The 14409-nt window shown below is 41.0% G+C and overlaps 1 protein-coding gene across 3 annotated transcripts in view; it reads right to left on the minus strand.

The window, feature by feature from the left end:
* The window catches only part of STK39 (serine/threonine kinase 39), an 83486-nt gene extending 70278 nt beyond the window's left edge, over positions 1-13208 (minus strand). Inside the window, exons 1-2 of one of the 3 annotated variants that reach the window (XM_071562340.1) lie at positions 12849-12935; positions 3814-3915 (exon numbers count right to left, since the gene is read on the minus strand). Coding sequence is in view for 2 of the 3 variants with exons in the window: in XM_071562342.1 (XP_071418443.1) it covers positions 12849-12969 (121 nt within the window). In the remaining variant the exon portion in view is untranslated. Of the gene's footprint in view, positions 1-3813; positions 3916-12480; positions 12525-12848 lie in introns of those variants that run through there. The other 2 variants (XM_071562342.1, XM_071562339.1) reach the window with 2 other exon arrangements.
* Positions 13209-14409: the final 1201 nt, after the last annotated feature.

A 14409-nucleotide genomic window follows, 5' to 3' on the forward strand; every position in this document is an offset into this window, starting at 1 on the left:
AGCTCTCCCAACAGAGACTGACAAGCGCTGAAATTAAACCTCAGCCAGAGATTGTTTTTTTTGGTCATAGAGGTTTTATTTACTACAATTCTGTTAATACAAGTAAAATAAATGAACCACCAAAAATAAAGCCACTGTGTTTGTTCAGCATATGGGAGAAGCCATAAATAAGAGGTGGATCAAGAGGACACTTTCTGTTGAAGTTTGGCAGAAGTAAAGCCATGCCTCACTACTGAAGAAATACATTCTGCTACCCCATAGAGTCACATCTCATATTGTCTTATCTTTGATGTAACAGTGCATTTAGTATTCCAGCTCCCATACCACCACTTTTCCTACCCACTATACTGTATTTAGTGCAGAACATGGTTTTATGCCTCTGTGCTACCATGATTAGTGTTTAAAATGACAACATGACAGGAGAAGGCATATTTAGCCCTGCATTTCAACACTGGAAAACTTTTATCTATCAATTAGAAAAACAAGATACAGCACATAACAAAAACACATTCCTGCCCTTTTTCAAAGAAGGCACCTACACAGGAATTCAAGTATTTTGGGAAAGATAGTGTGCTAACAAAGTTGAGGATCAACTTTTAGAAGTGCATCAGAAACAGACAGCAACCACAAAGCCTCTCCTACTGCCTGTCTTTGAATACAGACCTGCACATACTCCAATCACACCTTCATACTTTACACTGAAAGAAAAATGCAGACATGTTGCAAAGGAAAGTGGAGTGATGCCAAAAATTCAGTCAGCTTAATGGTCATCTGTGTGTGTCATCACAAAAATTAACACAACCTTGAATGTTACACAAAGGTCGCGGAGCTCACAGGGTACCTTCCCAGATATGGTATGAGAGCATCTTCCCATTCATACACAATCTACACAGAAATGTCAACAACACAGGTGGTAAAGAAAACCTAAAGAAAAGCAGTCCACTTTCAACAGGTGTTATCTTCTTCCTGACTTGTCCTTTAAAATAGATGAGTCATCTAAATAAATTTGAAAGAGCAACTCAAAATAGACTGTTTAGGTAAGCCCCCTATTATAAACCCTATTCAAGATTAAATTTCTTTTGCTGTGCTCCACATCTCAAATATCTTCATAAGAAGTGTTATTTATAAGTAAAAAATATTTATATACAAAATTCAATAACTGCCACTATTTCAGAATTTGGATTTATCAGAACTGGAATTTGCCTTATGGAAATGTCAGGATAAGACTGGTGTGACCAGTAGCTCCTGCTCCTGACCCCTTGTAAGATGGTTAGCGTAACTAACACAACTTTATAAGCCAAGCAGCTATTCTCTGTGACTGAACAGGTCACACATTCATTCATTTTCCCCTTATTCTCAGGCCCTGAAGGTCCCGTGAACTAAGCAGACAAACCAGATTTCTTCTTTCTCTCCCTACTGTCCTCAAGATTCCTGAGCATCAGGGCAATTACTGCCTTCCTTACTGGCACTGAACATCCCAGGTCCCAGTGGTGGTGATGAACCTGGCACGTGGAGGTGTAACAGCACACAGAGCATTGGCACTGTCCATAAAATCAAGTAGTTACAAGTCCTGAGTAGGGACAGTGAGCCCCATGACCTATGGTAGCAAGGGATGCTTCCATCATCACCTGTTCCTCAGAGAACTGACTCTTACACTCATATAATCTTCAAGTCTAGATTATGGTTGTTGTATAGATACAGTAAATAATGGATTAAGTTTAGACCTTATCTGTAGAGGATCCACGTGAATAGAAATAGAAAATTAAGTTATATTACAAATTCTGTATTATTTAGTGGGTAAGAAATCATGTTAGGATCTAGGCAATTGGAAATCTAAAGCTGTCATATTATAAATTCTGCATTATACTACTTATAAATTGTACTAAACTGATTCTGTTTGTAGAAACCCTGTGCCATTCTAATAATAAGTTCTGTGCTACAGTAATCATAATATCTTGTTAAGAAAATAAAGCTTTAATTGCAACTACATTTTAGTGCCATCATCATTCTGCCAAGGATCCATAAAAGAACCTGTCTGTCACCTTAGTGACAACCTTGATTAGCAGATTTTTGGGAGATGTTATTCTCTGGTGCACAATTTACTTCTCATGCTCCACAAAATTATTCTGCTTACATATGCTAAAAAAAAGGTATGAGGGAAACAACCAAACCACAGAGACACCTTAATAAATATGGCTGAACCTAAGTCAAACACACAAATTAGCTAAAAACATTCAGTTCTGACCCCAAAACACATAGAACCTCTCAAAAAACACACTACTTCAAACATGTAATATACTAATGGACATCAAATGTGAAACACAAAAGTACATCTGTTCCAGTTTGCAGAACCTACGCTTTCCTCACAAGTCCCATGGCTTCAGGTCTGCTTGAAGTATCTGATAACCACTTTATATAACTAGTACACTTCTACTCCCTTCACTATCATGGTTCTAAAGTTGTGATTATAAAGTAATATGAAGTACACCACTTTAAGACCTTAATGAACTAAAGAGTATGAAACTGAACTGAGCAGTGAAAGTCAAGTTCTGTACCTGGAATGATCTCTCCTCTCAAGCATGTTACCTCCACATGAACTGCCATTATTAATGTTAAAAAAGGTGAAAGGGCAAAATAAACTACACTCTGTTTCAATATGGATTTTACTAAAATTTACAAAAGTTGAACAGCAAAAATTGAGAATTCAATGCTACCAAGAAATAGTATGTAGCATGTCAGACAGCAAAGAGATTGTTCAGCTGTACTCACCTAATGAACACCTAAAATGCCTCCACTTTTGTATCAGTATATAAAGGTAACCTGTCAATTCACCAAACTTATGGACTAGGAAACACCTGTGCCAATGAACAATGAGCAACATTACACATAACAGTCCCTTACATAAAAGGATTTAAAGGAATACTTTTCTTTAAAGGGTAATGAAAAATAACTAGCTAAATAAATATGTCCTTTGGAGCCCAGCACCTGGGGGGAAAAACAGAAAGATTACTCTGTTAGGCTGTCATTAGGCCAGATTATGTAAAAGAACGTGCCGGCAGGAATGCGGATCATCTTTAAAGGTTTTCCGAAAGGATTCTCAAGAAGACCAAAACAAAGAGCTGAGCCACAAGTAATAATGTCATATGTATTATACAAGAGGTATTACTATCTGATAAACAGATATAATAGACAGAGGAGGAGAAGAAAAGTTCTGAGGCACACAGGGCCTTCTCCAATTAACATTAGCTTTGTAAGCAGATCTGCTCGTGCATCCTTTAAAATGAAAAAGAATCCAACTTTGTTCATACTACAAATTTGCTAGGGAGAAAGAAACAGAAGAAGTAGCAGCCAAAGACCTTGCAGCAGGCTCTTTCATCCAGGCTGCCGCTGCTCTTGCAGCATGGTCAGCAGCACAGCCTGGCCAGCACACCGTGGGCACAGGCAGCTCCTGTCACACAGATTACACTGCGGCTGATGTGTCATGGGCACAAATGTGGAGGTACTGTACTCCACGTGAGGGAATCCAACAAATCCATATTCACTCTGCATTTTCCCAAAAAAGGGCATGGAAAAAAGTAAAGGATATGATTCAGTTTAAGAATTTATGGATTTTATCTGCCATGTTATTATCACTCATTCTCACACAAAGAGAAACATGGATTCTGAACATTTCATTCTGCCTGTTGCTCCATAATCAATACAGAAAATATTATTCAATATGCATACAAATCTTATCATCTGGAAGGCAGAACTCACCCTCTGCATAACTATATGAGAAGTATTCACTGATATTCACTGTGGGACCAAAGTTACCTTATGAGGGTATCATCCGAACTCCATGAAACTCCTCCTTATACAAACAGGATAAATTGAAGATTTGCTATGTTGAACCAGACTTCTGCCTAGAAAAAAAAGCTGTTAAAAGAGAATTACTGTTCATTTCTGAAGTAGCACTATAAACAAATGTTGGCGTTGATTTAGTTGGCATATTTTATTGTTTCTCATTTAGTTTGAAAGTAAACACTTGGAACAATCTAATACCATGAACGCACTATTTTCCAAGTCTTCCAAATGTCACCACATAGTGCACCATTCTCTTCCGAGAATGAAGAACAGCAATCTACCAAAACAAAGGCATTATTGTTACTGCACTGTCATAAAGATCTCTAATTAATACTGCAGAGTTGAGCTACAAATCATCCTCAGCTAGTCCCCCTTAACAGAATGTGCCTGCTGGAATTGGAGTCCATTGTGGCCACAGACTACAAGCAAAACACCATACCTACTTCTCATGAAGCAATGGAGGAGTTGCAGCAATATAAATACTATCATATCATTAAATTTTCATCAGGTGATTCTAATCTCATTCTAATGAAGTTCCTATTATTAGTCTGAAGTGGCTCAGAGACTAGAAGCACAAGACACTAACAGGAATAAATTATAAGTTTAAATTCAGTCCCTGTAATAAAATGTCTTCAAAGCAAATAAGTGAGAAGAAAAAAGCAACTTTATAATGAAATGGCTATGCTTCTGAATCTGAGTATGTTGCTTCTCAGAAGTCTAAAGCAATAGCTCAAGCTTATATCTTTTTCATATTACTCCTACAAAACAGAAACCATGATCAACAAATACACAACATTTTTCTGGTCTGATAAATTAACTGTTTTTGTACCACTACCCTAAGCAGGTATACTCAGCACAAAAACATTCAACATGGGTCTTGATCTGCAAGACTTTTAAGTACACAGTTCTTCTGAAAGCATGACTAGAAATACAGAAGGGCTTCAAATTTTCAGTCTGCTTCTAGTTCTAATTTATTGAAATGCATAAGCATAGCTCAGCTTAAAAGCTATGTAACATAATCATTACATCAGCCTTATAGAACATTCTCAAATTTCATCTATATTTAACTTACAGTCACAATACCTCAGAGGCATTCAAACATCCACAGGAATAATTAGGCTAATAAAATGATTCAGGAATTGTTATTTGTAAAGTCAAAGGATTAATGGAGACAGCTAATTTATCATACTGGAGTTTCACAAAGCTATTGACCAAAGCCACATACCTAGTCAAATACTACGGGGTAAAGGACTGAAAATATTAACTCCACTGATGCCATAAACTTATTACTTCAGCTAACAAATGGAGAACATCGACCAAACTTTTCACTGAGTGTCTCTCACAAGCAAGCTGCAAGCCTGTCAAAAACAGCAAGTCTGGAAAAATGTGGGAACCAACTTGGGAATTGTTCAGAGGACTCTTTAAAACCCACTGCCTTCATCAGCATTTTCAGCATCTCATCATTGCCATGTAAATTTTCCACAGAACAGTCACACAGTCAACTGAAGCCTGCCTAAATCCCAGAAAGCGTGCACACTTTTCCATGAAAATTAAGCTGCTTCCTCTGTCACCATTTCTCATCTATCTCCTGAAAGGTAACAAACTCTCAAAGTAACTCTGACTTGACAGAAGTTTCAGGAAAAATTAGGTTCCTCCCCCACTGTTTGGTACCATGATCGTTTCTCCCTGTATACGGTCCATGTTTTTTCTCATTAACACATTTTCTGCTTCAGGCCAGGATTGGGTTTTTTTCCCCTCATCTTTTCAGTCTAGTGCTCCTAGTCTCCCAGGCACATGTTAAATACCACAGCATGGTCTCCAGCCAGAAGTACAGAGCAGGAGGAGGCAGGTGGCAGAGAGGGCTGCACAGCCACCACACAATCCTAGGGGCAGAGAGGAAGGACAGCAGTCAAACTCCATCAAGAAAGGCAAGAGACAAGCAATCAGCATGCACAGCTTGTTTCACTTACAGAGTTAATCCTACAAACACAGAGTCCAGAATACTGTTCCAGATCCTATTCTAGAGACTGACACATATATATGCATCTATATAGAGAGAATTCTTACTTTCTAGAAGGAAAAAGTAGAAGTTTTAGAAAAAAATCTTGAGAACTATATACCATACCAGCACTGCTTCATTCTGCCACTGCTAGATGATAATGTTCTTAGAACCACAACCTTCCACCATGCAACCCTTACACACACTCAAAGACCTTCAAGCCTAGAAAGAAAGAGTGAAATCCAGCCAAGCTGTGAGGATTTCATCGTATTAGCAAGGTTGTGCTGCAAAAGGCAGAAATAAGTAAAAATCCACTCATTCAATACAGTTCATTCTTCATTTACACAGGGCAAGCAGTATCAACATCTGTTAAGTTTGATTCCCTGGAGGGGAGGGGAGAAACTCACTTTAAATTTCGGGCATCAGAAAATTTCCTAGTGACATATTTATCTTTCAAGTTCTGCAAGAAGATTGCTCCTCTGCAGCCACAAGAGTAATCAACTTAATTTGATTTCTAAGGCCCATTCTTTAAATACCAAGAATTGCTATTATTACTGGAAATAAAAACAGCTTCTATCAACTGCTGCCTTACAATTCCAAATTATTTTGGAGGGGGAGAAGGGGGAAGTGAGAGAGAATCAGAGGGGGCACACAAAAATGAAATATGACCTAGACTAGAAGCCACTATATGAGCCACCCACATCTCCTTTACATGGAGAGCTCACAGTTGTTTCTTCTCAAGCCAATTTGAACAGATGTGGTTTTGTTTCCAGCTAACAAAGAAGCTCCATTTGATAATTCTGGAAAAAAACCACTGGTCTTGGACCTATGAGAAAGTGGTTCTTCACTGAAAAAAAAAAAGTAGAACAGTTCTAAAGTTGTTCCAGAGCAACATATGGCCCAACCTGAAACAGCTCTCCCAGGTCTGAACTTGGCTCCTGCTATTGGAATACAACACCAGTTACTAGAAGTGGTTCCACTTTGAAGAAGCAAAGCTTTGATTTTGTAACACTTAAGAAGAGTCAAAATCATGCAATCACTTCAAATTTCCACATGCTCACCAGAATGCTCCTCTTTGAGCACTCAAGCAATTCCTGTGGAGCCAGGTCTTTCCAGGTCCCAGAGGTACCAGACCTTATCCATAGGAAGAACTTGGATGAAGGGGAAGGAGAGAGAACAGGGACAGGAGGGCCAAGCATAAGGGAAGTAGGCAGATTCAAAGAGCAGGAAACTGTGTTTTTTATGCTTTACCATTACATAGCACCAGCCAACTGCCTGAGGTGTTCCTTTACCCTTCCAGTTAAAGTAACTTTAACACAAACTTTATATACTGGTTACTTGCGATCATGAGAAAGCCAAAGGAAGTTCAATGCTTTTTTTTGTTTGCTATTTTCACGCACTATAATTAATCTTATTCTTGACAAGTCTGAATTCCAATTGCATGAGTTAATTTTTTTTAAAGTCACTAAATTATATAACAAAGTTTGATCACTGAATCACTTAAAGTCCAACTTCTTTGAAGCAACGAAAACTACAGCCTTGTCTCCAATCTGGGTATTTCCAACGCAGAAAGCTTGTATTTGTTAAAAAAAAAAAAAAAAAAGGCCAAGACAGAGGTTCCTTCCCCAACACTATTACTATCATGTGGAGACAAGGCAAATAATTAACTACAAGCTCTGCATAGCCTCATTAGCAGCACTGCACTGTGCGTGTTCCACAAGGTATTTTTAAATTGCACCATGACCACCTTTACCCTGGCAACAGAATTAAAAGCCACTCCTTACTAAAATACTATATGGGGATCTAATATTTCCACAGTTTCTACAAATGATTATTAACAGACAGAAAATTTTGACCAATTATTTTCCAGAATGTAAAATTTAATTTACAAAATTAAACTCTTCCTATCAAGCTACAGTTGTATTAAATTACGATTAATGTTATGAAGGCTGTATTTAATATGTGCATGTACAATATGCTTAGGCTGCTGTAGCAACTTTTAAGATTTGTTGGTAGGGAATAAAATTTGCTTTGGAGCAGAATTAAGGCAGGCACACCTTTCATTTTACAAATTTTGGTAAAAAGACCTTAGGTAGCATTAAGTATTGTTTATCAAATTATGCAACTTCTCATGCAAGAATTACAGAGGTTTTGCAAAAGCAAATATCAAGTTTTACCATAGCTTTAATAGTGTGGTATTTTACTAAGCACAGTTTGATTTAACTTACAGCATACACATAAAAACTACTGCAAGAGAAAGCCCTTCAACTGTGTTTTGTTTTTGTTTTTTTTTTAAGAATCTAATTAAGCAGAGGAATAAGAAATTTTGAAAAATGTGAATGAGACATCAGCATCTGAGTAACAGAACAATACAGAACTGCAATGTTACCTCTAACTAAAGAGAGCCTTTTCAAAACTGCATTACAAGCATGAACACAGTTTCCTGAGGGTCATAACTGGAGACCTCTCTACAAAGATCTCTGATTACAACAAATATAGGAGTCTATTCTCTATCAGACAAACAGCCATTAGCAATACATGCAGGAGGGGAGAAAAAAATAAATAACATTCCACAGAAACACCAACAAAGACCCCAGAGCCATTAACCTGGAGTGGTTCACAGGCTGCTTACGGTAAGAACAATAAAATCAGCAGAAGAGCCTCCAATGGTGACTTTCTACTCAGAATCCCAACACATTTGACTTAGCAACACTGTGCCTTATGAGGCAACAAGCCACAAGATATTTTTGAGCTCAAAGTTAGAAAGGCAAAATGAGACAAATGCACAAGTTAAACAAGGGTAACTTTTTTAATGAGTTGCAGCCAATACAGACAATCCATATAGCAAAAACAACCCTTTATTTTCAATCTAATTCTGGTTGTTTTCCAGCCAAATCAATTTTCCAAGTCAGTTGCAGCAGGAGAGATAAAATTAAAATTTTATAATAAAAACTATCACTCAACCTAATCACAAGATAATCCACTCCTTCTCCGTAACAGAATTTACCTTCCACTATTATCAACACAGGTTAACACCATTTAAGTTACATCCAGCAGAGAAGCATCAAGTCCAAGTAATTTTTCAAACATAAGTCAAAGCCACTGGATCATATCAGTTTAAGAAAACTTTTTAAAATCAAACCAGAAATTAATAAAAACCCCACCCAAAATAAAACTAAAAACCCAACCAAGATTTAACACTGCTTTGTCTCATCCAGCTGATGTAGCACTCATTACAATATGAAAAGTACAAAAACAATTGTAACACTACTCAATTTGTTACACTGATTATGATTTAAGTGGTTTCTTCGTGAAGATTTATATTGTTTCTCAGAAAAAGACCCTCACATATGCACAAGATACAAATTCAGATAAATCAATTTCAATTATTTTATTCTGAATACTTGGTTATAAACCCAAAATGCATATGAACACCTCTCACAGTATTGGTTTTATTAGCTACTTTTTTTTTAAATCCAGGTTATATCCAACTTACTGAACTATAAAAAAATAAAGCATATATATTCAAATTGACTTCACATTTTAACTTAAAGCATTAAAATCTTAGAAAGAGATCTCCCAGATCTTCACAGAACTAAATCTGGCTCTACCTTAATAGTAATTACAGTTCTCATCTCTGTAACTACTGCCAGAAGGTTGGTTAGACTCTACCTTTCCAACAGTCAGGAACCTCCTTCTAACCTCCAAATGCATTTGTTTATGGACAGCCTGTATCAATCTGAATTTCCTCTTAACTTTCCACTCTATACAATTACAGATAGCAATCAGCACGCTTTTTTGCTGCTACAGAAAAAACTAGTATATAGGCATTAATAGGAAGAGCCTCTTCCTTGCCTCAGACCTATCAGTCATGCAGTCATGCAGCAAGTCAAACAGGGAATCTGATCCAACAGAAAACTGACCCAGCAGAAGAACTAGTTCGCTGTCAGATCAATGCGATCCTTTCAGCAGCTGCCCGTTAGAGCAGAATAAATGTATCCTGAAACTGCACACCAAGAGTTTACAGAGAACTAGCTAGTTACCCCAAAAACACAGCAAACTTGGAATGACATCTCATGAGAAACACTCCTTAAAGCCAGCATTTTCTCTTCAACAGGCACGTGAACCTCCCAGCCATTACAAAGGCTACAACAGACAGAAAAAGCAAAAAAGCTTTATCATTGGAAATCCATATCACATGGCCTTGGTTTTCAAAATAGTGGCTAGACACAGATGAGCAATAAGAAAAGTTCACATTCTCACAGAGGAAAAAACAGAACTTTTCCAACCTGCTAAATCCAAGGAATGGAGACAGACCACATGACTAGCAATTACTTTCATTTTATAATCCCATGAATACTTTTAAGCGTCCCCTAAAAAAGGCCATTCTACATCTCTGCTTTAGTTACCAGAGAATCTAAAGCCCACACTGTTAAGAAGCTTTGTGATAAACTATTGTGCTGTATCACCCTCCACACCTTTTCTCATGAAAAGCCCACAAAGGTGCCTCAAGATACCGTTATTTTTCTCATTTAACTGGCAAAGGGCTGTTGTAACTGAACTTGTCCCTAAAGACGCCACCCAGCTCCTCAGGGAAAGGTACTAGTGCTTTCTAGAGGTGATCGGCTCTGTTTCAGCAAGCGATAACTACTCATGTTCACAATGCAATTAACCCTGGCATAACCCATACAAAGGGCTGCTGCTGAACCAAGTTAAGACTATGTAATTCTCCCCTCCATCAGACATAAAAACATGCTTTGAGAGTCTCACACTAGGTTTATTAAAACCAACAACATTCATCCAGCAGCTCCAAAATTATGTCTGCATTTGGTCAGATGCACAGAATTTATAGGGATATTGGCTTGGGGTTTTGGGGGTTTTTTTTTGAGAAAGTGGGGTGGGGCATTTGGTTGGGTTTTTATTATTTTTAGTAGTATCAAGACTAAATTTAATCTCATAGTAAGTCTCCTGTAGACTAAGAAAACAAATACAAGGTATTAATGAAAACTTATGTATTTGACTAAGCACAAGACTTTTAAATCAAGTGGTACAAAATATATCTCCCTGAGTTTCAAAGAAAGTCATGTAAGCAACCTAAACTTAGTGAAAGTTAAGGCAGGCAAGTTCAGTGTGTCCAAAAATCTGACTGTGTCCAAAATATACCCTGACTTCAATTTCCTCTCTAGGTAGTCAGTCAAAGAAACAATATCAACATTTAATAGTACCCATAGGAAACCGGCAAGAAAGTTTCTCTACAGATAGGTATCTGCTACGCTGATTTACCATCCACCTGTTCAATGGGTGTACACTCATACAGAAATACATTTTACATATCAAAAGATACAACCTATTAATTGGAAAGAAGAAGGTGGAAAGGAGTTTCTAAGGGAAACTCTCACGCAGGCATCCTGCAGGTATTGCAACAAAAAGCTACTATTTAAATAACTCATATAACTCGTGTTACACCCTAGACATGGATTAATCCAACACCTTTGAGGCCTTTTTTACCTTGGAAGAGGGATTTACTCCTCCGTAAAGACACATCTTCATGCTAGTAAAACCACTTTCATTTAGCTAACTTTGATCCATTTCCCAGACTAAGACAAAGCCCTCTGTACAGCAAACCCACACCCACGGGGAAGCCTCCACAGGCAGCACCTGCTCAACACTGAGCACCAGACTGGTCCAGGTCAGCCACCTCCAGGGACCTGAACACCTGAACCTCCATCCCTCCCTAGTCCCTATTCACAGCCTAGGAAATGCAAACAGAAACACAAAGGCACCACCTGGATCAACAGAAAGCCATCCCATTTTAAGGAATAAGTACATTTCTCAATTATTTTGTTTCTGCCTGTGGAAAATAAAAAGCTTAATGACAAAGCTGAGTACACACAACTTCCAATCAAGATCAATAATATGTAGTTCTGGTTGTCATCAGCTTGACAACAATTAGCAACTGGTGTACAATACTGAAGATAATCAACAGCATCAGCAGGCAAAACTCCTGGACTTCTTTCACTTAAGCGACCTCATTCGTAAGAAACAGCAATCAGTCTTAGAGGTGGCCTTTGCCATCAGCAGTATTTGCTAGAAGTTTAAAATGTTGCATACAAATAAATCCAAGTTTTCCCAAAGCAGTTCATTAACAACAAACAACATCTAGGCCAAGAGATGAAAAACTTTCCATTACACACAGGGTCCACAACAGTTACACTTTCATAAAGTAAAATTCAAAATAATGTAATCCAAATAAAGGGAATGGAGACTGGACACATCTGATCTACATTTGCTGGATACGTGAACGAAGTGATGAAGCACATAGTCAGAAAGTCCCCTTCCTACAGGGACATGGGAGAGGAACAGCAGACAGGTTAAACCTCACTTGACAAACCGGGTCAGAAGCAGGTTGGCTGGGGTGAAAACGAAGCTGTAATCCCCCCTGGCCTTACGTGCCATCGACGGGCACGGAGCCGAGGGTCACAAGGGGATAGAGGCAAGATTAAACAGTGAGGGAGAAGAGGGTAGATATATACGGATTAAGAGAAAGTCATCACGTGAGTAGCAGAGCTATGGGTGAGATTTACCTCCCCCATGAAAGCCCCGGAAAAATGCAGAGTAATCTGAGCGGATGCACGCACATGTGCACATCCACGGCAAGCAGACACACAAAGCACCGCGAGCGCATCCGCAGAGGTGCCGGGTCCCCGTGCACACGGCAGGTCCGGGCTACGGCGGGGCAGCACCGGCACTAGCCCCGAACCGCACCGGGCGGGGCGCGGCGGGTTCTAGAAGGAGCCACCGCCTCCCGGGGCCGCCCGCTGCCGGGCGGATAAAGTTTGCAGCAGCAGCCGCCGGCGCCGCCGCTGCAGTGCCGGGCGCGTCCGCCGCAGTGAGGGAGCCCAGCCTGCGGGAGAACGAGCGCCGGTAGGCCCGGAGCCGGCCGGCCACCGCGGCATCCCTGCCTTCCTTCCTCGCCTCCGCCCCGCCGTGCCCCCGCTCCACTGACCGATCACCTCCTGCAGCTCGTAGGCGTCCCTGCAGATGGGCCAGCCAGCGGCCGGGGCGGCGGGCGCAGGTGCCGGCTGCGGCTGCTGGACGTGGACCGGCGACTCGCCCTGCTCCGCCATGATGCTGCCGGAGCGTCCAGGCACCCGACGACCTTCTCCAAACTTCCCCTCCAGCAACACCTTTCGGCCGCGCTCTGCCTCCCGCCCGCCCTGCCCGCGCAGCCGGCCGCCCGCCCGGCGGAGGGAGGAGGCAGGGCACCGAGGGGGAGGAGGCAGAGGCGGGCGCCGCTGCCGGCCCCGGCCGCTCGCCCCGCGCCGCTGCGGGGAGACGGAGCCCGAGATGGAGCCCGAGCCCCGTGGCTGGGCCCGGCAGCCCCGGCGCTGTCGGGGCGGTGCCGGCAGGGCGCGGAACGTTCCCGCTGATTCGCCGCAGCAGCGGTAGAAGCGCGGGCGCTCCGGCGAAGGTGCCCCGCGGGACTGGCCCTGCGACAGCCGCTTCCCCCACGCCTCGCTACCTGCCTGCCTCCTGGCGGCATCGCTGGCCATCGTCCTTGCCCGCTTATCCCTCGGCTCCCCGGAATGCTCTCTGCGGCTGGAAGCGCTGCGAGGTCCTGTACAGGAGCGAGTGCAGGCCACGGCCCTGCCGGCGGACATCGGGCCCCGCTGGGACCTAGAAGGGCTGCAGGGAAGCCTCGTCCCGTGGCGGGGATGCTGGAAAGCACCTGTTAAGCACCTGTGTAACAGAAGCATACAGGCTTCCCAGGAGTACAGCTCACGAGTGTAGAAGTGTCACTGTCGAGAGCGCCGCTACTGCAAGATTACTTGCAGTTAAATTTGAGGACGTGAAGAAAGCTTGTGCTTTCATCGGTGATCGGGCTGCAGTCCTGCAGTGGTTAAATCACCATATGACATGAGTGGCCCTTTCATGGGAGAACAGCAGGGCTGCACCATGTCATCTCAGTGCAGACACTGCCTCAGCTCATGCCACTGAGGACTGAGTGCAGTTCAGAATGCTCCCCTTGGCTAACCAGAACCAAGTGACATAAACAAATAATCATAATTAAACTTCTCTAATGCTTCCCATAATACAAGATGATGTTAAAGAAAATCCCTGTGGTTAGATGAAACTCTGCTGTTAATATTAGTACAGATTTCTTTTTCCTTTCTACTCTTTCAGAAGAGTTAATTGTTTGTGATATCAGCAGGGTTATACTTACCATGAAGTAATTTTAAAAACAGCTATTTGTGTAGTCTGCAGTCTCACTCCTACTCTGAATGCTTTCTATTTTAAGATCTATGGAAATCTGGAAGGAAGAGTGGTAATAAGAGATTTCTATATATTTCAAAATCTTACTTCCTACAACAGCATGACTTTAAGGTAGTTAGAAGTAATACAGCACATGAGCCAGAAAGCTTTCCAAGTCAGCACAGATTAAAAGAACTGAACCTCATAAATTGTTAGGAAGTATGATGTAAATGTAATTTAAAGTCATGAAAAGATACATGTAACAACTAGCACCTGGATACTTTATTCAGATCTGGTTCAGTTTGGTATAATCC

This window comes from Pithys albifrons, chromosome 8, assembly GCF_047495875.1.
Source record: "Pithys albifrons albifrons isolate INPA30051 chromosome 8, PitAlb_v1, whole genome shotgun sequence".
NCBI lineage: Eukaryota > Metazoa > Chordata > Aves > Passeriformes > Thamnophilidae > Pithys > Pithys albifrons.